Below are 25,570 nucleotides of genomic sequence, written 5' to 3'. Positions count from 1 at the left end.
CTAGAGCTGTTTTTTATCTCTTGTAGGTGCCAACAAAGAAGTTAAAAAAATATGAGAGGGAGTATCAAACGATGCGGGAGAATCAGCTGCAACAGGAAGACCCTCTGGACCAATACAAGGTAATGGACAGTGTAAGATATTTATATACCTTCCATTGATTCAGGCATAGAACCATCACAAACTGAAAACAGTATTGTTTACAGTATTAACTTGCTGTACGCAAGTCCCTTTAGTAATGATTATTTCAGGCACTTTATGATTCCTTTATGCACACACTTTTATTTTTTTTATAAAAAGCCATGATACCACAACATTTTTAAGTGGCCTCATATAACATTTTTATTTTTTCAGTTTATATGTTTGTAGGTAACTCACCTGCTGTTGAACTTTTCTGGGAAACTGCATGACATGCTGAGAGAGAGAGAGAGTGAATGAGTGATTCTTCTACCACTGACATACAAAGGAGGAAATGCCTTTGTCTGATTCCCTACCATAGGTACATTTTGGAAAGTGAATGCTTGCAGGGAGGACTTCGGACTTTTTGTTGTCTGTTCTGCCGATTTTCTTGATGATTTGTTAATATTTGTAGTAGCCTTGATCGCACAGAGTGAGAGGCACACATTTCATAAAGTATTGCCTATTATGAGGCTAAATATTTATTTGTTTACATTGGCTACATTTAAGGATAAAATGAAACTCCTTGCCACACCTGATTATTATTATTTTTGTTGTTGTTGCATACTTGTTGAACTTCCATTTCTAAAATATGTTCAGGTGTAGCATAGTGGCTAAGTCAGTGGTTCTCAACCTGTGGGTCCCCAGGCCTACAATTCCCAGAAATCCCATCCTGTTTACCAGCTGTTAGGATTTGTGGGAGATGAAGGCCAAAACATCTGGGGACCCACAGGTTGACAACCACTAGGCTAAGGTGAGTGAAGACATCTATCCATAATTCAAATCTCACATTAGCCACAAATTGACTAGCAAGCCTTAAATAAGCAATTATTCTTTCAGACTCGGTGTGCCATCTCTGATATTTTTACTAGCTTACCTTACAGGGCTGTTGTAAGGATTATTGAGACTATGTATGTGAAGTGTTTTGTTTTTTTTCCCCATTTTTGAAATACACTCCATCAGTGATAAGTATTAAGTGTGAAAGTTTGCATTGTGTAAAAGTACTTACTGGTCCAATAAAATATTTTTCACTTCTTGAATGTTTGTTAATATGCTGTCCTAATAGATACTTTGTACCTTTAGATGGTTTCTGAAAAGCAACACATATAACTATCATTTCCTTAATGAGATAAGACAAAAACTCAAAGATATGTGATAAGCAGTTATGCATTTTTTCCTGTTGCAGTGATTAGAAACACTGAATTCTAGGTTGAAGTAGTTTTTTTCATGGTTGATTGACAGAGAACTGTCTCCTTGTTTAGCTAATTAATTAGATATTCTGGTTCAGTAAATTCTCACTATAGATTTGGGTAATTTTTGTCTGCTTCTGAAATGGGCCGTTGTTCATCATACAGATCCTTCCAAATTAGTCTTTTATTGTGCAGTTTGCCTTATCCACATAATTCAGTGGTATATGTATGTGTAATTGTTGTCACCTTACACTTGCAGACCTACTGTGTTCTTCCATATCTTCTTCCCATTTTTTTAACCACAGAAAACCAATTAAAGATGGAAACACAACAAATCCACAGTAGCTTTTGAGCAGAAATTCCACTTTAGTTGCTCTTTGTTAATAAAACGTTGGCAGAAATTCCACTTTAGTTGCTCTTTGTTAATAAAACGTTGGCCATTAAATAATCCTATATATCTCACCTTGGACTCCCGGAAATCCTAACAGCTGGTAAACTGGATGGGTTTTCTGGGAGTTTAAGGTCAAAACACCTGGGACCCACAGGTTGAGAATCACTGATATATCTCTATGTGTGTGGGTGTGTCAAAGTATGTATGCTTACATGCATGCATGTTGGTTCCGGCCCAACTTACCTATCCAAACGTGTCTCCTCTTACGAACCTTCCAGGAATTTAAGATCATCCAGGGAAGCCCTGCTCTCGATCCCGCCTGCCTCACAGGCGCGTTTGGTGGGGACGAGAGACAGAGGGGCCTTCTCAGTGGTGGCCCCTTGGCTGTGGAACTCCCATCCTGGGAATATTAGATTGGCCCCCTCCTTTCTGGGGAGCAAGCTTTTGGAACCTCATTGTAATCAGATAACCCAGTATTGTGAACGAATATGGAATGCCTAATGATGCAAATGCACATGGATTTTAACCCGGAAGTCATTGGTTTTTTTTATAGTTTTAAACTGTTTTATTATGAACTGTTTTAAATGATGTATTTAAGTGTGTTCTGCATCTAATGTTGCCAGTCTGTATGCCGTTTAAAACTATTAAAAAACCAATGACTTCCGGGTTAAAATCCATGTCCATTTGCATCATTAGGCCGTTCCATATTCATTCACAATACTGGGTTATCTGAGTCGCCTTCGGGCTGAAAAGGGTGGGATAAAAGTGTAGTAAATAAATAAATTAAATTTGTACGTCCATACCACTAAGACTCCTACATGGTTAGATGGATCTGGACCAAATGTGGCACACATATCCTTCATTACTCAACCTAAAATAATAGAGAGGTTTTAACTAATAAATCCCACTAATTTCGGGAAAGAAAAGGAACAGGCAATTTGGCGTGGTTTGATGAAATAGCCCTTTGTAATATTACTGGGAAAGAAAGGTAGGGAAGTGGTTTGTCTGATGCATATGAGGGTGAGGGAAGAAATGGGGGGGAGGGAGGAAAGAAGAGAAATAAAGGGAGGTAAGAGAGAAAAAGAAGGGGAAAGGAAGAGAAAAGAAAGCAAGAAGAGGTGAGAAGATAAATGAGGGCAAGCAAGAGGAAAAGAAAGAAAGAAAATAAAGAAAAAAGGAAGGGAGAAGGCCTATGTGGTAAATAGAGGGGGGAAAGAGCTACAAGAATAGACTGCCCTCTGTTGCTAGAGCATTGACATGGGGACATTGTGAGGTAGGTGGTTTCAGAGCTGTAAAAGGACGAAAGCAGCCCATTCTTGACACTCGGGCAAAGCCAACTATATACACAATTAAAAATAGAAAATGCAGTTAATGTAACTTCTCATTCTTCATGTTCTGATTTTTTTTTCATGTCAGGAGTGACTTGAGAAACTGCAAGTCACTTCTGGTGTGAGAGAATTGGCCGTCTGCAAGGACATTGACCAGGGGACGCCCGGATGTTTTGATGTTTTACCATCCTTGTGGGATGCTTCTCTCATGTCCCCGCATGGGGAGGTGGAGCTGACAGAGGGAGCTCAACACTCTCTACCCCGGATTTGAACTGCTGCACAGTCCTAATCTAGAGGAGCATTCTTCAAGTTACCTGTTGATTTATGATGACTCCATGAATTTCATAGGGTTTTCATAAGCAAGGAATACTTAGAGATGGGTTTTCCAGTTCCATCCTCTGAAATATAGCTAACAGCACTTAGTATTTATTGGTGGTCTCCCATCCAAGTGCAATCAGGACTAACTCCAAGATCAGCCAGGACCAAGGGCCTTTATGGTATTGGTCGTTGTACTGAACTCTAAAAACCTATATACATATTGTTAACAATCGGTAAATGATTTCCCACAAGTGTATGGTTGCCATATTCCACTTTCTCAAATCTAGGCATCTAATTTGCATTTATGCAAATTATTCTAATTATGTGAACTTGCCCCATAAATTGTTGCCTTTTTATCTTATAACTGATCGATAGAACCAGTATAGAGTAATGTTTAAAATGTTGATCTTAGAACAAGGACACTCAAATTCAGTTCTCTGCTTCACCTCGTGATCATGGGCCTATGAACATGGATCATGGCCTCTCTGCAACCTACATACCATATATCCAGGCAAATAAATGCGGAGTTAGTTCATTAAAAAAGGCTATCTTTTCCTTATCATTGTTTGGATCCATTTCCAAAAATCCAAAGATTCCCATTGAGCATCTATCTTGCATCCTTGCCATGTATCCCTTCCATCTTGCACACTTGCTGCTCACACTACTCATTCTCCTCTTCTGTTTACTCCCTAATTTCACGCCCCTCCTTTGCTTCTTGTACTCTTGGCATTTGCATTGCTAGCTCTCCTTTCCCTCTTCCTCCCTCCCTCAACTCACCTCACCTGCTCATAATGCATCTCTTTGTTGTCCTGTCATGCACACCCCTCCCAAATTCATGGGTTGGCTCACTTCATGCCCTTGCAATGCACCTTTCCCTTGGTTCTTGCACTCTGCCACTCGTACTGCTCACCCTCTGTTCCTATCTCCTCCCACTCCATACCACATACTCTTGCGATATGTCCCTTGGTCTCTTTTTCTTCTTGCACTTCCCTGCTTGCATCACTCACTTCCCCTTCCCTTGCGCCTAAAAGGCAGAACCAGACCTGTTTCATGCAGAGCAGTTCTACCAAAGAGTGTCTACATATTTACCCCCATTTTGGCCCCTACAAGGACTGGAAATACACTTCTAGGTTTGAAGTTGTGCCTTTTTTAAACTGTAAAAATACATGAAAGGGGCAAATAGATTTAAGACGTGGTTTTCAGCATGGTTATGCTTCTCACTGAATAAGATTTGCTTATTTTATGTTCAAGAAAATCCTGAAAAAACAGACAAGGCAGCAGACTAATGATTTAAATCTCAGTTACCATGTTAGCCACACAGAACAAGTGATATAAAACACTTCTGCATCAAAAATATGCTAATTTCCCCCTGTACTCTAAGAGACCTGCAAATTTCAAATACAGTACAATCCCCACCAAAAAAAAAAAAAGGAGAAAGAGGGCCACTGGACCCTGAGAAGGACGAAAGGGTAGAATGTGAGACTTAAGCAATGTGCAGTCATTGAATTCTTGACAGCAGAAAGTGCCACCCCAAAGGAGATTCATCAGAGAATGCAAGCTGTTTATGGTGATTGTTTTGATGTGAGTACTGTGCGTCATTGGGCGAGTGAGTTTAAAGATGTTGAGGTGGGAACATCTGACTTGCATGACAAACAAAGAGTTGGACGTCCTGTGACAGCAACCACTGAGTTTCACAAGCAAAAGGTTGACAGATTGATCCAGGACGATCGTCGTATCACTCAGAGAGAAATTTCAAGCATAATTGGCATTTCACAAGAACATGTGGGTCACATTATTGCTTTGCTTGGCTATCGGAAGATCTGTGTACAATGAGTACCCAGGATGCTGACGCCTGAAATGAAAGCGCACAGACTTCTTCTGTGACGGCTTCAGAAAACTTGTTCATCGTTGGCAGAAATGTATCCAATTGTCTGATGATTATGTGGAAAAATGAATAGTGGTAGTTAAAGAGCACATTCTAAGGATTATTTCTGCATTTGATTTATTAAAATATTCCCATGCAAACCCAAGTAACGAAGGTGAAGGCATTACTTTTCATTCAAACCCTCGTAATATGCTATTGGTGTATTGTCGAAGGCTTTCATGGCCGGAATCACTGGGTTGTTGTAGGTTTTTTCGGGCTATATGGCCATGGTCTAGAGGCATTCTCTCCTGACGTTTCGTGGAATGACCAGGGTGGGACAAAGGACTCTTGTCTGCTGGAACTAGGTGTGAAGGTGGTCAGTTGAAACATTCACACCTAGCTCCAGCAGACAAGAGTCCTTTGTCCCACTCTGGTCATTCCACAGATATATAAACCCTTTTTCCTAGTTCCAACAGATCTCACTACCTCTGAGGATGCTTGCCATAGATGCAGGTGAAGCGTCAGGAGAGAATGCCTCTAGAACAGTGTTTCTCAACCTGGGGGTCGGGACCCCTGAGGGGGTCGCAAGGGGGTGTCAGAGGGGTCACTGAAGAGCATCGGAAAACATAGTATTTTCTGTTGGTCTTGGTGTGTGTGTGGGGGGGGGGGGAGTTTGGCCCAATTCTATCTTTGGTGGAGTTCAGAATGCTCTTTGATTGTAGGTGAACTAGAAATCCCAGCAACTACAACTCCCAAATGTCAAGGTCTTTTTTCCCCAAACTCCACCAGTGTTCACATTTGGGCATGTTGAGTATCAGTGCCAAGTTTGGTCCAGATCCATTATTGTTTGAGTCCACAGTGCTCTCTAGATGTAGATGAACTACAACTCCCAAACTCAAGGTCAGTGTCTACCAAACCCTTCCAGTATTTTCTGTTGGACGTCGGAGTTCTGCGTGCCAGGTTTGGCTCAATTCCATCATTAGTGGAGTTCAGGGTGCTCTTTGATTGTAGGTGAACTATAAATCCCAGCAACTACAACTCCCAAATGACAAAATCAATCCTTCCCCAACCCCACCAGCATTCAAATGTTGGAGTATCAGATATTTGTGCCAAACATCCTGTATATCAGATATTTACATTACGTTTCATAACAGGAGCAAAACTGCAGTTATGAAGTAGCAACGAAAATAATGTTGTGTTTGGGGGTCACCATGACATGAGAAACTGTATTAAAGGGTCATGGCATTAGGAAGGTTGAGAACCACTGCTCTAGAACATGGCCGTATAGCCCGAAAAAACTACAACAACCCTATGCTATTGGTGTTACTTATACTTGGTTTCTATTATGTAATTTATCGACAATATAGTAACTTTATATTTTGTGCTTCTGTTGCTGTTTCTAATTGTAGGAGTATTAAAATAACTATCACATTCTGCATCATTTTTTTTAAAAAAAATCTAAATTATGACAGCCTGGAAGGCTGTAGCTTTAAATTTTTCATTGCAAGAGACAACACAGTGGGAAACCTGATTACATTTGGGCTAAATTAAGCTTTTCTAGCTTGGTAATGTTAGTGTTTCACAGTAGTTGGTCTTGCAGGCAAACTTCCTTCGTTTTGGCTAAATCCTTATGATTTGAAAACAACTGTCATCTGAGTAATTTCCCCAGTAATTTAAAAATGTACTTTCCTAGAGCAGCTTAGTGTCCAAATCATTGCTCTGTTGCAACTATGTATAAATGATGTTTAGTAAGGTGTGGGACTTGAGTTACACCCAATGTTAGAAACAATCGATTTGCATCAGCCAGGCAAATCCGTCTGTTTGTTCTTTCTTTGTTCAGGACGAGAATGGTTGAAGGTGGAGTTTAGTGTGTTACAGCCTTCCTGAGCTGGAACTTGTCTTTTGGCTCCCAGCTTCCTCCTTTCAAACAAATGTTTGTTTTAATAAGTCAAAGCAGGAATAAGTAAAAGGCAATCCTCCGAACAAGGACACTTTCAAATTGGGATTTTCTTTGACTCCTCCTTATTGTTAGATTTGGTACATATATTTCACTGGATTACCTCTCTCTCACACAACTTTTTATCCATGATTGAAAGCAGTAGTTGCTCAGAGACTGTCCTGGAGGTAAGTTTTATCTGTGTGTATCTCACTGTATTTTATACTTTCCTCCCTGTTTTGGAAATGCAGTATCCTCCTTAATAGGTGATAGAAAAGGTGTCGATTCTTCAACAACTTAGTACTGGAGGTGCAGTAGTACACTCGCAATATCATAAACCTCTATTTGCAGTATTTTCTTACATAGTTATGAAAAATGTGCCTCCGTTGTGATACAGTTTTGACAAGTAGGATATTTTTAAATTGAATATGAAACCTCCCTAGAGACTATTTTAGACGCCTGAATCTTTCCTTCTGGGATTCTCAGTGTTGCCAACGATTTAATTTTAAATATGAAAATATGGGAAGCAAAAATGAGGGCTAATGTTAGAGATTGTGAGGGGTAGTTTTGTCTCTTCCTAAAGACATATTAATGGAAGAAAACCACAGTGTTTGTACTGGACTCTAATCAGTTCTTATTAAGGAGTAAAGGTATAGTGATAATGTCCATCAGTCAAAAAATTACTATATTGCATTGAAGCATTTTCTTTCTCTCAATTGTTGTATTCACAAATCTCCTTTGTGGAGAGAAGTCAGATAATAATAATAATAATAATAATAATAATAATAATAATAATCGGCACACTGGGTGCAGTGCCTAAAGACCTTGGCCTGCACTTAAACACAATCGGCGCTGACAAAATTACCATCTGCCAGCTGCAAAAGGCCACCTTACTGGGATCTGCACACATTATTCGCCGATACATCACACAGTCCTAGACACTTGGGAAGTACTCGACGTGTGATCCAATTCAACAGCCAGCAGAGTGTCTGCTGTGGACTCATCTTGTTGTGTTTCTAGTAATAATAATAATAATAATAATAATAATAATAATAATAATACATGAGGTATGTTGATTTAAGGGGGCCCCCGGTGGCTCAGTGGGTTAAAGCACTGAGCTGCTGAGCTTGTTGACCAAAAGGTCGCAGGTTCAATTCCAGGGAACGGCGTGAGCTTCCGCTGTCAGCCCTAGCTTCTGCCAACCTAGCAGTTCGAAAGCATGCAAATGTGAGTAGATCAATTGGTACCGCTCCGGCGGGAAGGTAACGGCGCTCCATGCGGTCATGCTTGCCACATGACCTTGGAGGTGTCTATGGACAACGCTGGCGCTTCGGCTTAGAAATTGAGATGAGCACCACACCCCAGAGTCAGACATGACTGGACTTAATGTCAGGGGACAACCTTTACCTTATGTTGATTTAAAAAAAAACAGTGTGGTAGAGTTTTATTCAAGTAGGGGAGGACACTGCAGTTCCTAGCACGCTGTTTGCTTGCCCACTTGTCTGTAAAGCTTGAATATGTTACTGCTTTGCAAACACTGAAGCTTTTGGCAATAACATAACAAAGCCAACTACTGTTCAGACAGGGTAGCTAACACCCTTTAAAGCAGTGAGTGTTCCCAGCCTTTTTTTGACCAGAGACCACTCTCCAACATTAGTACCAAAAGGATTAGTTTTGGTAAATTTTAGATTCTATTTGGTTATTTGGAATGCTGATTCAGAAAATTGCATTAGATAGACCACATCAGCTCTAGTTTCTGATACAGAATATATGCCATCCAGTAGTCGCCATCTGCTCGCCCACAGAAAACTATATTTAATAACCCTCGTCACTATAAGAGGGTTTTGCAAGACCAGTTGTTCTAGTTGCAACTAGTGTAGTAAAGGTGAGGGCTTTTTTTGTGTGTGTCAGGAGCGACTTGAGAAACTGTGAGTCGCTTCTGGTGTGAGAGAATTGTCCGTCAGCAAGCATGTTGCCCAGGGGACGCCTGGATGTTTTGATGTTTTTACCATCCTAGTGGGAGGCTTCTCTCATGTCCCTGCATGAGAAGCTGGAGCTGATAGAGGGAACTCATTCACGCTCTCCCCAGATTCGAACCTGCGACCTGTCGGTCTTCAGTCCTGCCGGCATAGGGATTTAACCCACTGCCCCACTGGGGGCTCCTAGGTGAGGGCTAATAACATGGCTAATAATAATAATATAATAATATATAATAATATATAAATAATAATAATAATAATAATAATAATAATAATAATAATAATGCAAGATGTGGAGCATTTGCACTGATTCCTTAAAATTGGTGACTCAAATATTAGACATGTTATTAGGTGAGGGCTAATAACATGGCTAATATTTGAGTCACCAATTTTAAAGAATCAGTGCAAATGCTCCACATCTTGCAGTCCATCAGATGTTGTTGGACTGCAACTGGTAGCATTGTTTACCAAGGATTATCCTAACCACGGCTTGCAGTCCAGCATCATCCAGAAGGCCACATGTTCACTGGCATAGTAAACAGTAACATTAAGAAAAAGTTAGAAGGACTTCATTTTTTTAACGTCTCAACTGACCATTTCAGCTAGTAGTTACATACTTGTAGTGGAAGAATGTAACTGTGAAAATATAACAGTTATTTTAAATATATCATAAGGAGAGTTTACATTATGTTAAAAAAATGGGAAATCTGTTCCTAGTTTGAAAGTGTTACTTCCTGTTTAATTGTATGGTACTTACTTTGAAAGTAGTTGTTATACTCCAGAAAGTTTGTTTTTGTGGCTTCCACAAACTATGTTGAGTTGGTTGAGACTCTATCGGATAGTTTTTGTGGCTGCCACAAATCATGTTGAATTGGTTAAGACTCAATGAGATATTCATTGAAAAACTATAGCAAAACGTGCTGCACGATGTCCTGCAAAAACAAAGTTTTTGAAGTTCAATAAACCTTTTCCAGGTTTTTATGATAGAACCAATTAGAAAATGATATTTATAACCCAGGAACAAAATCATGTGACATAGTGTTACTCTTTTTTAAAAGGAATCTGATTTGATTCCTCGTGCAATATCTCAATTTCAAAGTTACATTTCAGTCAGTGTTGGAGGAAATGGCCTCCATCAGATGTAGGATTATAACTTCCAGTATCGCATATAATCAGTTATGCTGCTTAAGACTCCTGGGAGTTTATACCAGCCAGGTCTGCAGGGAATCTGAATTCCCAGCCCTCATATAGTTACATTATTTGCATGACAAGACATGCGAAGTCCTGTGAGAACAGCTAAAAGACCCATGAAATGATGCTCAGTTTTTAGAAGAAATTGCTACATACCTCACATATTTTGTAGCAGCAATACTATCACCTTATTCTACACAATTTTAGTAGAGGTTCCTCATCCAGGATGAGGAGCAGTATTATCTAATGAGCAGTAGTTCCAATTTTTAAACTTATTTTCACCAGTAATAAGTGATTCTTAATAAACACATGTCTATTTTCGCTTACCTTATACTTCTCCTAAGTTTCTGTCAAGGTTCCGGAGCTCTGAACCCTCTAGGAAGACAGATATAATACTTAGATAAGTTTTATCCTCATATATTTTTGCAGGTAGCTGGGAAAATTCATTGCTTCCTTGAAGTTATATGTTGTTGAGACTATGATCTTAAAACACTTACTAAATGTAATTAGAATTGCTGTACACATCCATAGAATTAGCAATATCCTCATCACCCTTCATTCAACCCTGACATTTATGAGGGTTGAATGAAAAGTAATTCCTCCACCTTCATAATTCCTCAATAGATGGCGTCCTCTGGGCAATGTCCTTGCGGACGGCCAATTCTCTCACACCAGAAGCGACTTGCAGTTTCTCAAGTCACTTCTGACACGACAAAAAAAAATAGATGGCAGTACTGGTATGTGGCAGATAATGGCTTGTTCAGTAGACATTCCTCTACAGTTCCATTTTGGCAGGAAGCCTTAGCATTGAATGGTTGTGTTATTAAAGTGCAAAGTATGGAACCCTGTGCAGACGGTCAATGCGACTTAAGCAACGTGCAGTCATTGAATTCTTGATACCAGAAGGTGTAACCCCAAAGGAGATTCATCAGAGAATGCAAGCTGTTTATGGTGATTGTATTGATGTGAGTACTGTGTGTCATTGGGCAAGTAAGTTTAAAGATGTTGAGGTGGGAACATCTGTCTTGAATGACAGACAAAGAGTTGGACGTCCTGTGACAGCAACCACTGAGTTTCACAAGCAAAAGGTTGACAGATTGATTCAGGACGATCGTTGTATCACTCAGAGATAAATTTCAAGCATAATCGGCATTTCACAAGAATGCATGGGTCACATTATTGCTTTGTTTGGCTATTGGAAGATCTGTGCACAATTGGTACCTAGGATGAAAGATCTATGAGACGCTGGTTGTGGAAACAGAGTGTCGACTTCTTCCATGATGGCGTCAGAAAACCTGTTCATTATTGGCAGAAATGTATCCAATTATATGGTGATTATGAGGAAAAGTGAATAGTGGTAGTTAAAGAGCAGATTCTAAGGATTATTTCTGCGTTTGGTTTATTAAAATATTCCCATCCAAACCCAAGTAACAAGGGTGGAGGCATTACTTTTCATTCAACCCTCGTACTCCCAACTTTAAGAGGATTTTGCTTTTACTTGAAAAATCACACACCTTGCACATATTTCCATTTATTTTGTATTTTTTGTGGTTATGTATTTTAGCAAGTTGTAACATTACAATTTCTTTAAAACATTGTTTGGCCCAGTTTTCAGTTCTTCGAGGTTTCAAGTTGACTTGCATTTGGACAAAACTGAACACTCCGCAAATAATCTCACATCCAAGGCTTAAGAAAATCAACAAACCAGAATGTTTCCACATTCTCTTGCTCTCCAACAAATTCCATGTGCACACACCTTGTTCTTGCATGTGTGGATTGCGAAAGAAGTTACAAGAAAGGGAGCTGATCTTTGAATATTACAGTGAGGATAACTCATGTCATTGTATTTCTGACTTCTAAGTACAAAAGTGAGTGCTGGACAGTGAAGAAAGCTGACAGGAAGAAAATCAACTATTGTACTTGGGGCATATCATGAGATGAGATGACTAATTGAAAAAGAACAATGCTTATTAATGTGGAAAGCAGTAGCAGAAGAGGAAGACCACATTAGACTCATTCAAGGAAGAGTCACTTTTCAGGACCTGCGCATGGCTGTTAACAACAATGTACCTTGGAGGTCTCTCATTTGAATGGTGGTCATAAGTTAAAACCAATTTAATAGTGATGCATAACAGTGATGTTATTTGTATCAAACTTAGAACACAGGAATAATACGAATACAGTAAATTTGCTGCTTCAAGGGAAAGAGTGAAATTAAATCACCAGTCTAGTACTTTTAAAATATTATCTCACAAGTTGTGCTAAAAAGACAGAAACATAACACTTTCATAAGAAAGCTTTGGGAAGTAGCAGCATGATTTCAATCCCTATGCACACCTTCTCTATGCTTGGTTCTTAAATTTCAAAAAAAGGTGCCCAATTGCAACATTCACACTTGCCCCCAACAGACAAGAGTTTTTTCCCCCACCCTGGACATTACACAGATATATAAACCTCACTTCCCTAGTTTCTGAAAGACCTCACATTTATTTACTAGCCGTCCCCTGCCATGCGTTACTGTGGCCCACATGGGGGTTCTGTGTGGGAGGTTTGGCCCAATTCTATCGTTGGTGGGGTTCAGAATGCTCTGTGATTGTAGGTGAACTATAAATCCCAGCAACTACAACTCCCAAATGTCAAGATTCTATTTTTCCCAAACTCTACCAGTGTTCACACTTGGGCATATTGAGTATTCTTGTAGAGTTTGGTCCAGATCCATCATTGTTTGAGTCCAGACTGATCTCTGGATGTAGGTGAACTACAACTCCAAAACCAAAGGACACTGGCCACCAAACCCTTCCAGTATTTTCTGTTGGTCATGGGAGAACTGTGTGCCAAGTTTGATTCAATTCCATCATTGGTGGAGCTCAGAGTGCTCTTTTGTTGTAAATGAACAATAAATCCCAGTAACCACAATTCCCAAATGGCAAAATCAGTTTTTTTTGAGTGAAGGACATACATTGGGTTGTTAGGTGTCTTGTGTCCAAATTTGGTGTCAATTCGTCCAGTGGTTTTTGAGTTCTGTTAATCCCACAAACGAACATTACATTTTTATTTATATAGATTTGCAACATATATATGCCGCCCTTCTCACTTAGAGCGGCTTACAAGATATATATACATACAATATATTATATTATTAGCATAGTACAATATCAGTATTATATTTTACTATTTTGTACTATACCATTATATTGTAATATTATTAGTAATATTACACAAAATATAAAATATATAATTAAAATATCATATTATTATTATTATTATTATTAGCAGTAGTAGTATTACCGAATATACTCGAGTATAAGCCGGCCAGAATATAAGCCGAGGCACCAAATTTTACCACAAAAACACTGGGAAAACATATTGACTCAAGTATAAGCCGAGGTTAGGAAATGCAGCAGCTACTGGTAGATTTCAAAATAAAAATAGATACAATACAATTACATTAATTGAGACATCAGTAGGTTAAATGTTTTGAATATTTACATAAAACTATATTTTAAGGTAAGACTGTGGAACTCTAACCTTCTTCAATGTAAATGTGCTTGCATATTCTTCCAATAAAAATAGAGTAAAATAATAAATGTAATAATACTACTACTAATAATAGAGCAAAATAATAAATATAATAAAAACAATAATAAAGTAGAATGATCAATGTAAGAACAACAACAACAATACAGTATTTCTAACAGGGTAAAATAATAAATAACTTTGACTCGAATATAAGCCGAGCGGGACTTTTTCAGCCTAAAAAAGGGCTGAAGAACTAGGCTTATACTCGAGTATGTACAGTATATTGTATTACATTACACAAAGATGCCTGCAATCAATGTAGGTGAAATTCAGGAGAGAATGCTTCTGGAACATGGCCATACAGCCCGGAAAATTCACAGCAACCCAGGGATTCCGATCATGAAATCCTTTGACAACTCAATGATTGTATACTTTTCATAATATAAATAATGGCTAGAAGAACTTAAATGTATTCTGTTTTACCATAGCTTGATATCGTCCATAAGGATATGGCTAGAGAGCAGCCTATCATGCTTTGCTTAGTGCTTTCTACACCTGTGTTCTACTAGTTCAAATAGCTTGCATGTCCTCTGTTATCTGGTTTGGACATTATAGATAAGAGTTAAGTTTCTGTTTTGTTCCTTCCTCTTTTCCTCCAGCGAGAGAACCGCAGGCTTCAGGAAGCCAGCATGAGACTTGAGCAAGAGAATGATGACCTCGCCCATGAACTCGTAACAAGCAAAATTGCTCTACGAAATGACTTGGATCAGGTGAGAATGTCTTCATCTGCAGCCAGGCCTGATAAGAAAGGAGAGAAATCAATGTCATGTTCACATCTAGGGAACAGAATTGAAAGCATAGTTATTATTCTCATCCTTTAGGTGTGGATTTGAAATTAATATAATAATAATAATAATAATAATAATAATAATAATAATAATAATAAGTGTTCTGTTTGGATGCTACTATAAACATATATAATGGCAGAAGGAGGAAGGGGGAAAAATAGCTTTCGGTCTGCTGATAAGGACTGAAATAAACTTCTAAGCAGTGTAGGTCATAGAGATAATATTTTATGTACTGTAGACTTTGATATTAGAAAAATTCCATATCCTTCGGATATCAGCTTCTGTTTATGTTTTGCCATAGCATCACTATCAACACCATAGTCCACCTTATGATGTTGTTGTAAAAATAAATGAAAATAAATGAGTGCTGTATGACCCTAAATTCTTCCAATACACTTAGACCTAGTATGCATATAGTTTTCTTCATTGGTACAAGTACTTCTACATAATGCCTGCCTGAGATATTTGTTACAAAGAGATTCTGTTTCAATTTTTTTGTAGAGTCTGCATTACAGACAGTAATATAATAAATGTTGCCTTAACTACTTATGTTAAAAGTGGCAAGAATGAGGTCAACTTATATGTACAGAGACACAACACACATTGCCATGAATATGAGTTTTAAATAATAATAATAATAATAATAATAATAATAATAATAATAATCTGCAGAAGGCCACCTTACTGGGATCTGCACCCATTATTTGCCGATACATCACACAGTCCTAGACACTTGGGAAGTGTCTGACATGTGATCCAATTCAACAGCCAGCAGAGTGTCTGCTGTGGACTCCTCTTGTTGTGTTTCTAATAATAATAATAATAATAATAATAATAACAAAACAAAGAACTGGTGGGATCACAAGCATGAAAAAGTTACAGAAAATGAACACATCAAATTACTCTGGGACTTCCGAATTCAGACTGTCAGAGTTCTGGAGCACAATACTCCTGACATTACGATCGTGTTAAAAAACAAAGTATAGATCGTCGATGTTGTAATCCCAGGTGACAGCAGGATTGAAGAGAAACAACTGGAAAAGCTGGCACGATGTGAGGATTTAAAAATTGAACTGCAAAGACTCCGGCAAAAGCCAGTCAAGGTGGTCCCAGTGGTGATCGGCACAATGGGTGCAGTATCTAAAGACCTTGGCCTGCACTTAAACACAATCAGCACTGACAAAATTACCATCTGCCAGCTGCAGAAGGCCACTTTACTGGGATCTGCACGCATGATTCGCCAATACGTCACACAGTTCTAGACACTTGGGAAGTGTCTGACGTGTGACCCAATACAACAGTCAGCAGAGTGTCTGCTGTGGACTCATCTTGTTGTGTTTCTAATAGTAATAGTAATAGTAGTAGTAATAATAATAATAATAATAATAATAATAATACACTTTATTTATATTCCACCTTAACTCCCCGAGAACTTACAATTTTACATATACAAAGCAAACATTCAATGCCTTTTTAAACAGTAAACAACGACATAGAATACACAGTGGTAAAGGCCTTCCCTTCCATCTCCAGCTCCATTTGGGTCTGGAGGCAATGCTCAACTCTGGCTATGGGGAGGTGCTCTTGTTCCATTTTTTTCCATGCCAAGGAGACTGTTGTCCATAGATTTCTTCTATCATGTTACCGGCATGTCTGCATAGGGTGCCCTTTTACCTCCCCGCCGAGGAGGTACCTATTGATCTACTTGCATTACATGCTTTCGAACTGCTAGGAAGGCAGAAGCTAGGGCTGACAGCTGGGAGCTTACCCCGACTCGTGGCTTTGAACTGCTAACCCTCCAGTCAGCAGATTTCCTGCAGCTAGCAGTTTAACCATGGCACTAAATGTCATTTTAAGTGAATTTGTTGTATTTTTTCAGCATACTGTTACTACTTTTGTACTATACTTTCTAAACTTGTGTAGTGGGATTATTAGCCACCTCGAGTCTCCACAGGGAGAAAGGCGGGTATGAATAAAGATAATAATAATAATAATAATAATAATAATGAATCTTTAGGTGAGCTTACTGTCATGCTCACCACACCTGAGCTCACTCCTTGGCAGCAAGAAGAGACTTTTTAAAACCACAGTTTACTTATCTCACACCTCTTCGGTAGTCATATAATATCATTGTTGGAAATGTTGCATTTCCTCTGGTCCTTGCACACTCATTTGTTTAAGTAGATTTAAGCTCAAATACCTTAGGGCTCTTACCTCTTTCACAGGCTTCCAAAGTTCTGAATTTCACTTACGCTGTTAGCAAACTCCTTTATATTTGGGACACCTCTTATAACTGTAAAACAAGTGTTTCCTGCTTTCAGATTTGTCATAGCTCATCATGGCTTGGCTAATAAATCAGGTGTGGGTGAATGAACATTTATTTAAAATAGGCAACAATAACAATGTCTCAAAATGTGTCCACATAGTTTTTATTTTAAGTTGACTGTCCTCTATGATTCACACATACTCTTACATAAATTTCTAATTCCTCCCACCTTCCAAGCTCTCATTTCTCACTCTCAGTCATTTATTACTCTTTCCAGCACCCTCCAGCATTCTGTTTCACTCATACACACTTCATCTTTTTTCCTGTACTGCTCAAACTGCTCAAATTGAAAAACACCCAGTTCAATTCCAGTAAGGTTCCCTGTGAGATAAATTGCATTATTGCAACTTGTATGTATGTGACTTTTTCAGGCTGAAGACAAAGCAGATGTTTTGAACAAGGAGCTGCTTTTGACCAAACAGAAACTTGTGGAAACTGAAGAGGAGAAGCAAAAACAGGAAGAAGAAACAGCCCAGGTAAAGTAATAATAATACCATATATACTTGAATATAAGCCGACCCGAATATAAGCCGAAGCACCTAATTTTTTCACAAAAAACTGGGAAAACTTATTGACTCGAGTATAAGCTGAGGGTGGGAAATGCATCCCTTATGGGTTAATTTCAAAATAAAATTACATTAACTGAGGCATCCATAGGCTAAATATTTCTGAATAGTTACATAAAACGGTAATTTAAGATAAAACTGTACAACTCTTATTAAACCATTATTCTAACCTCCTTCAATGTAAATGTACTCATTATTAAAATAATAAAAAATAATAGAGTAAAATAACATTCCATGTTCATCATTCATAGTTCCATGTTATCTATTCCGCTGCATTCTCAAAAGCTTGCTCAAAGAGCCAGGTCTTAACTTTTTTCAGAAAGTCAGAAGGGAGGGGGCTTATCTAATATCCCTGGGGAGGGTGATTCATAGCTGGGGGGCCACCACTGAGAAGGCCCTGTCCTTCGTCTCTGCCAATTGCACTTGCAAGGCAGGCGGAATCGAGAGCAGGGCTTACCCAGACAATCTTAAGCTCTTAAGATGGTTCATAGGAGGAGATATATTAGAACAGGTAAGCTGGGTCGGAATCGTTTAGGGCTTTATATGAATATCAGTATTTTAGATGAAGGGATGTTAATACAAAATAAAAATGATTGCTGGGTTAGTTTGTGGACTGTCTCATTGTTTCAAAATTGGAGGGACAGCTGGTCCAGCTACAAGCTACTTATGATTATTTTACTAGGCTGTTCCTCGTTTGACTGCAACTCTGTTTTCTCTCTCATTCCAGTTGAAAGAGATCTTCAGAAAAAGGCTGGAGAAGGCGGAATCTGAAATCAAGAAGACAACTGCCATCATTGCGGAATATAAACAAGTAATGTTTTGGGTTCGGGGTTTTACTGTTTCAACTCTCCTTTCAGAATGTATGCATTTAGTGTGTGTAGAACAAGATGTTGCACTCCAGGAGAGGAAAAGCCCTCTGACTTTAAACACCACATGGTTGAATGGAAAACAATCCTTTTATTGAAGATAATTAAAAAGCAGTAAGGTAAAAAAGCACTTTAAAGAAATAGGTAAATCCAATTAGTTAGGAAGATAAGCAGGAACAAATCCAATTAGGTAGGAAGATAAGCAGGGTCATAGTCCAGCATGTTCCATAAAAACAAAGTCAAAACTTTCCAAATAAAAGGCAAGAAATCAGGAAATGTGAATCCAAAGCATCACTATAAAAGCATAGACCAAAACCATGAAAAAAAAGCACTTAAAACATGAATTTTCCAAGCAAGGTTTCCATGAACAAGGATGTGATTTTGACTTGATTCCAAACTACGCTTTATATGACTACATATCCTGTACTTGGGACTTTTATCTCCTTGTTAGCTATGTCTCTAACACTTAGAAATTGGTTTTGCTTTAGCTGAGAATTTCTTATCTTTTTCTCTCAGAACCTGGCAGATTGCCGAAGCCACTGTTTGGCTCTCGTGTATTGACTGATCTCCTCCTGTTTATCTATTTGCTCATTAACTTCTGCAGCTGGGCCAGGTGCCGAGTTATTTTCATGTTCCGTATCATGGGAACTCTCTGCTAACAATTCAGAAAGCACACTATCATCCCCACACCCCTCAGGGACATTCTCATGGGAAACTACACTTTGCACAGGGATCTCCTGGTCATTCTCTGCATCAATATCACTGGCCAAACCATGGCCACCTTGAAACTCGTCTTGCAACTTATTGCCATCATTTCTCACATTGAAAGCACCCTGATCCTGAAACACAATCACAGGCTGAGCTCCAACACAAGAATAATATGGGCATGCTTTTCTCCTAGCACAACCCACTGATATCTGAAGTCAACCCTAAGTACTTGGCTGCTTTCCAGCAGAGTCCTGCAGCGGGCATGTTTTCTCCTTACGTATGTCTGATATCTAGGTCCTCTGGTAGTGCAGCGGGTTAAACCGCTGAGCTGCTGAACTTGCTGACTGAAAGGTTGGCGGTTTGAATCTGGGGAGCAGGGTGAGCTCCCGCTGTCAGGCAGTTTATTCACATTTGCAGTTTAAAACATGCAAATGTGAATAGATCAATAGGTACTGCTTCGGCGGGAAGGTAATGGCGCTCCATGCAGTCATGCTGGCCACATGACCTTTGAGGTGTCTATGGACAATGCCAGCTCTTTTACGTAGAAATGGAGATGAGTACACATCCCCCCCCCCCCCCCCCCCGAGTCGGACACGACTAGACTTAATGTCAGGGGAAACTTTTACCTTTACTTTATGTCTGATATCTACAAGTTATTATCCAGTTATAAATTGCCCATCATATCCTTCACACCACTGGTTGGACAGTTCTCAATATTTTTAAGTCTTGAAAATTAGCCTTGCAAATGCTCATTAACTTACCTGTAAGAGAGTAACTCACGGCTGTCAAGGCTGTAAGAAGATTAAATGTTATGCCTCCTCAAAATAATTTCTGTTTTCTTTATGAAGTGAAATAACTCTGAAACTCGGTGTCTTCTCCTAGATTTGCACCCAATTGAGTAGCAGGCTGGAGAAACAACAGGCAGCCAATAAAGAGGAACTTGAGGTCTTAAAGGTGAGAGTAGACTACTCCGAATCTTGTATCTATCTCAGAGTGGTTGTACACTGTTTTACTTTTGTACATTACTTTTAGGTCTGGATGTTGACATTCTTCTTCAACTGACTCTTTAGGTGCCATTTTTAACACAGAGAACAAACAATCAGTTGTTTTGAAAAGGTTTGTAAGACCTTTTCCACCTAATTCCAAGGAAGCCCTTTGGGTACTGGACAAGTGCATTGCCGCTGTGATGGTCTGGATGAGGACGAATAAGTTGAGGATCAATCCTGACAAGACAGAGGTCCTCCAGGGCAATCGCAGGCCGGAACGTGTTATAGGGTGGCAACCTGTGCTTGACAGGGTTGCACTCCCCCTGAAGTCACAGATCCGCAGCTTGGACGTCCTCCTGCACTCAGTGCTAACGCTTGAAGCACAGGCGTCGGTGGTGGCTAGAGGGCCTTCACACAATTGAAGCTTGTGCGCCAGCTGCGACTGTACCTCGTGAATTCAGATTTGACCTAAGTGGCCTTAGTTACCTCTAGATTGGACGAATGCAATGTGCTCTATGTGGGGCTGCCCTTGAGGACGGCCTGAAATTCCAACTGTTCCAACGAGTGGCAGCCAGACTACTAACTGGTGCGAATTACAGGAAGCGGTCTACCCCCCTGTTTAAGGAGCTCCATTGGTTGCCGTTTATTTTCCAGTCCCAATCCAAGGTGCAGGTACTTGCCCACATCTATGGCAGGCATCCTCAGAGGTTGTGAGGTCTGTTGGAAACTAGGTAAGTAAGGTTTATATATCTGTTGAATGTCCAGTGTGGGAGAAAGAACTATTGTCTACTTGAGGCAAGTGTGAATGTTGCAATTGGCCACCCTGATAAGCATTTAATGGCATTCCAGCTTCAAAGCCTGGCTGCTTCCTGCCTGGGAGAATCCTTTGCTGGAAAGTGTTCTTTCTCCCACCCTGGACATTCCACAGATATATAAACCTCACTTGCCTAGTTTCCAACAGACCTCACAACTTCTGAAGATGCCTGCCATAGATGTGGGTGAAACGTCAGGAGCTAATGCTTTTGGAACATAGCCATATAGCTAGGAAAACTCTTTAACAACCCAGCCTTACCTTTATTAAAAAAATTATGACCATTCATGTCATTTAATATTTGTTTCTTTGTGGATTTTACATTGTATTGTTCTGTTTTTAATGTTGTGAGCCACTTTGCATCTTGACTGTGAGATAAAAGCAGGAATGAAATAAGTCCAACAACATTAACTGGTTATTGCTTTTTATGTCTTGTTTTAGGGGAAGGTGATGGCTTGCAAACACTGCAGTGAAATCTTTAGTAAAGGAGACATCTTGAGAGGACCAACAGAGCCTAGAGAAAACACAGAAACTATCACAGATGATGAGAAGGATGCCCTTAAAAAACAACTAAGAGAAATGGAGCTGGATCTGGCACAGACCAAACTACAACTTGTAGAAGCCAAATGCAAAATACAGGTAATTTGAATGTATAAGTATGTTGTTACATTTACATAAGTATGTTGTTTACCATTACATCCCCTGTGCAGAGACAACTTCAAAAACTTAGGCAGTATCAAAAGTTCCCCGGGGAGTGAGTTCCACAGGTGAGGGGCCACCACTGAGAAGGCCCTGTCCCTCGTCCCTACCAGCCTCACTTGTGATAGAGGCGGGACCAAGAGCAGGGCCTCCCCAGAAGATCTTAAACTCCAAGGTGGGACATAGAAGGAGATACGTTCGGACAGGTACGCTGGGTACAAAAATGATAAAAGAAAATCATACACAATAAAATAAAATAAAATAAAATAACAATGAGTGGGCCGCATGTGCAATATAAAAACTAAGATACTAAAAATACTAAAATCAGGATGAGATAGGGATGGAGCAGATTGTTTGTGGGGGAGAAACTCATAAAGGAACAGGGTCATAAATATAGACCAGTGTTTCTCAATCTTCCTAATGCTGTGACCCCTTAATACAGTTCCTCATGTTGTGGTGACCCCCAACCATAACATTTTTGTTGCTTCCTCTTAACTGTAATTTTGCTACTCTTACGAATTGTAATGTAAATATCTGATATGCAGGATGCACTTTCATTCACTGGACCAAATTTGGCACAAATACCCAATATGCCCAAATTTGAATACTGGTGAGGTTGGGGGGATTGATTTTGTCATTTGGAGTTGTAGTTGCTGGTATTTATAGTTCACCTACAATTAAAGAGCACTCTGAACTCAAGCAACGATGGAATTGAACCGATCTTGGTACACAGAACCCCCATGACCAACAGAAAATACTACAAGGGTTTGGTGGGCAATGATCTTGAATTTTATAGTTGTAGTTCACCTACACCTAGAGAGCACTGTGGACTCAAACAATGATGGATCTGGACCAAACTTGGCACGAATACTTAATATGCCCAAATGTGAACCCTGGTGGAGTTTGGGGAAAATAGACCTTGACATTATATAGTTGTAGTTGCTGGGATTTATAGTTCACCTACAATCAAAGAGCATTCTGAACCCCACCAATGATAGAATTGGGCCAAACTTCCCGCAGAGAACCCATGACCAACAGAAAATACTGTGTTTTCTGATTGGCTTTGGCGACCCCTCCAGGGGTCCCGATCCCCAGGTTGAGAAACGCTGATATAGACCTTCATACAGGTGGGGAAATATACTCTGGGGACAAAAACCATTGAGGTGTTACAGTAATTACAGTAATTCTACTATTCTGAATAGTTATCTCATCTGTTTTATTGTTCAATGTCCTTTATCAGGAACTGGAACACCAGAGAGGTGCCCTAATGAGTGAAATCCAAGCTGCCAAAAACTCTTGGTTTAGCAAAACCCTGAACTCGATCAAGACAGCTACGGGCACACAGCCGCTCCAGCAACCTCCGCTGTCATCGTCTCCCAAAGAGGGCAGCACATAGTCCCCGTTGGATGCCAAGCACCAAGAGCACACGGACAAAGCAGCTGAGGTCCCTTGAAGATTCCTCCAGAGCATTCATGGGGGGAGGGAGAAAGGCCGGGGAGCAGCCTCCGACCCAAGTTCCTTCAGTGTCTCTCATTAGTTCTTATGTGGCCCTTTCCAAAGAGACGTTATTTAAAGGATCTTGTTTTATGTGGAATACTTTTTTCCAGCTGACTTGCCAAAAGCCACACCTCAGTACCTTCATATCTGACATGTTATTTTGTATGCCTAGATGGTTCATATATAGGTGACACGTAATTCAGAACTACGTGTTCCATATATTGCTTAAATTATTCATAGATTTTTAAAACTTGCATAAGTTTTTTTTCCTTTCCTGTGACAAAAATGAGACTGGGCAGAGCAAAGTAGTGAAGAAAAAGCACATTTATCATAATGCCATGGTAGTTTCCTGGTACCTGAGAACTTCTTAATGTTTGTAGCTATCATTGCATCCTCCAAAGATGCACCTGTTGTTTTAAAGCCCAAGTCTTGAGCCACCTCTATTAACATATGGAACAAGTACATTTTGATAAAGAAAAACATGCCATACACTGATGTTTCCTTCAATGCTGCTTTTAAGAATCCCATGATTGATTCCATATGTTACAACTAAGGGAACAATCCCATTACACTCTCACTCCGGTTCTCTTTTGCCAGTCAACAGACTCGGCCATAATTTCTCATGAGCAGTCATCTCTGAAAGTAAAAGAGACGAATGGATGTGAACTTCTTTTTCTGTTGTTGCACCATTCACATTAATGTTAGCGGGGTTTGTGCAAGAGACAGGAGACATTCCTGGAAGGTGATCTCACTGTTGATTGATAGAACAAATTTTTTCAGATGATCCTTGTGTCTGTTTGGTAATCATACTTGTTTTATAACTTTATAAAAGTACAAAGTAGCATTTGTTACATTTTTGAATTGAACATAAAATGTTTATAGAAATGTTTATTTCATTGAGAATTAAACTATTGCTTAAATTGATGGAAATATTTTTTTTTATTATATGTAACGTGTATAATAACGTGGGACAAGTCAACATCACTACTGGATGGAAAGTTTATTGTGTAATTGGTTTTCCTGTTATGAACAGTGTTCCAAGGATATTGTCCTTCTGATTTTAATCCAAATTAATGCAATAGCTTAAAAGTCTGTTCTGTATAATAAAGTTTACTGATGTTCATTTTTGCTTGTCAGATATATTTTGCAGTTTGTGTGCCGGCAGAGAGGGCACTGTGTTCCCCTACTGGCATGCGTGCCATAGGTTTGCCACCACTGGCTTAGAATATCCTATTTTCCTAACTTGCCGAAATGGAGGAGGTATTCCATTGCCAATCAGTTGGAGAGCTGTGGTGCCATCATGTTCTTAAATATCAATCAATCAGCGATGCCTTTATTACAGTCAACAAACCATAAAACAATACAATCTATATAAATAAAAATGTAATTTTCGTTTGTGGGATTAACATAACTCAAAAAACACTGGACGAATTGACACCAAATTTGGACACAAGACACCTATCAGGCCACCGAGTGACCATCACTCATAAAAACACTGAAAAACACAACAGAAGGGACTTAAAAAGCCAAAAAAATACATTACAACGCATATACAAAACCATATATATATATATATATATATATATACACACAAACACACATATATGCATATGCACACACAAAATACATACACAGAAATGGGGAAGGAAGGAAGGAGAGAAGGAGGGAAGAAGGAAAGAAGGGTAGAGAAGGAAGGAGGGAGAGAAAGAGGGAAGGCGAGAAAGAAGGAAAGAAAGAAGGGTAGAGAAGGAAGGAAGGAGAGAAGGAGGGAGAAAAAGAAGAAGGGAAAGAAGGAGGGAATGAGATAAAGAAGGGTAGAGAAGGAAGGAAGGAGAGAGAGAAAAAGGGAAAGAAGGAGGGAAGGAGAGAAAGAAGGAAAGAAAGGGGGAGAGAAGGAGGGAGAGAAGGAAGGAAAGAAAGAAAGAGGGAAGGACAGAAGGAAGGAGAGAAGGAAATAAAAAAGTGAAAGGGAAGGAAGGAGAGGAGGAATGAAAGAGAGAAAGAGGAAGGAAGGAAGGGAGGGAGGGAAAAGACAAGGAAGGATGGAACCAATTAGCAAAGGAAGCGAGAAAAGAAACAGGTAGAGAAGGAAGAAAGAAGAAGGGAAAGAAAAAGAGGGAAGAAAGGAAAGGGAGGGAAAGGAGAGAAAGAAAGAAGTAGAGAAAGAGGGAGGGAAGGTTGGTCACATCAACGTGTGGTGGGTACAGCTAGTCTATATATATAAATTTGTTAGGGGCATCCAACGAGGAAACAAAACTCAAAAACCCCCCAACGAAACTTAACCAAAATTCCCATGCCCATAACACAACCCACAAGGTACAAACATATCTACTCAAAATGAAAAACAACACAACAACACACTCACAAAACGGC

General features: G+C 39.5%; 1 protein-coding gene across 5 annotated transcripts in view; it reads left to right on the top strand.

Annotated features, from left to right (window-relative positions):
- The window catches only part of RABGAP1L (RAB GTPase activating protein 1 like), a 194,454-nt gene extending 170,134 nt beyond the window's left edge, over positions 1 to 24,320 (top strand). For 3 of the 5 annotated variants that reach the window (XM_060774403.2, XM_060774399.2, XM_060774400.2), the window contains 7 exons: positions 27 to 119; positions 14,550 to 14,660; positions 17,436 to 17,540; positions 18,358 to 18,441; positions 20,087 to 20,158; positions 21,443 to 21,640; positions 22,941 to 24,320. In XM_060774403.2, coding sequence (XP_060630386.2) covers positions 27 to 119; positions 14,550 to 14,660; positions 17,436 to 17,540; positions 18,358 to 18,441; positions 20,087 to 20,158; positions 21,443 to 21,640; positions 22,941 to 23,096 — 819 coding nt within the window. In that variant the 3' untranslated portion in view covers positions 23,097 to 24,320. Of the gene's footprint in view, positions 1 to 26; positions 120 to 351; positions 1,215 to 7,199; positions 7,390 to 14,549; positions 14,661 to 17,435; positions 17,541 to 18,357; positions 18,442 to 20,086; positions 20,159 to 21,442; positions 21,641 to 22,940 lie in introns of those variants that run through there. The other 2 variants (XM_060774401.2, XM_067467658.1) reach the window with 2 other exon arrangements.
- The last annotated feature ends 1,250 nt before the right edge of the window (positions 24,321 to 25,570 follow it).

Source organism: Anolis sagrei, chromosome 4 (genome assembly GCF_037176765.1).
Source record: "Anolis sagrei isolate rAnoSag1 chromosome 4, rAnoSag1.mat, whole genome shotgun sequence".
Classification (NCBI taxonomy): Eukaryota; Metazoa; Chordata; class Lepidosauria; order Squamata; family Dactyloidae; genus Anolis; species Anolis sagrei.
The sequence above is the reverse complement of the archived record's forward strand: the minus strand, read 5'-3'. Positions and strand labels throughout refer to the sequence as shown.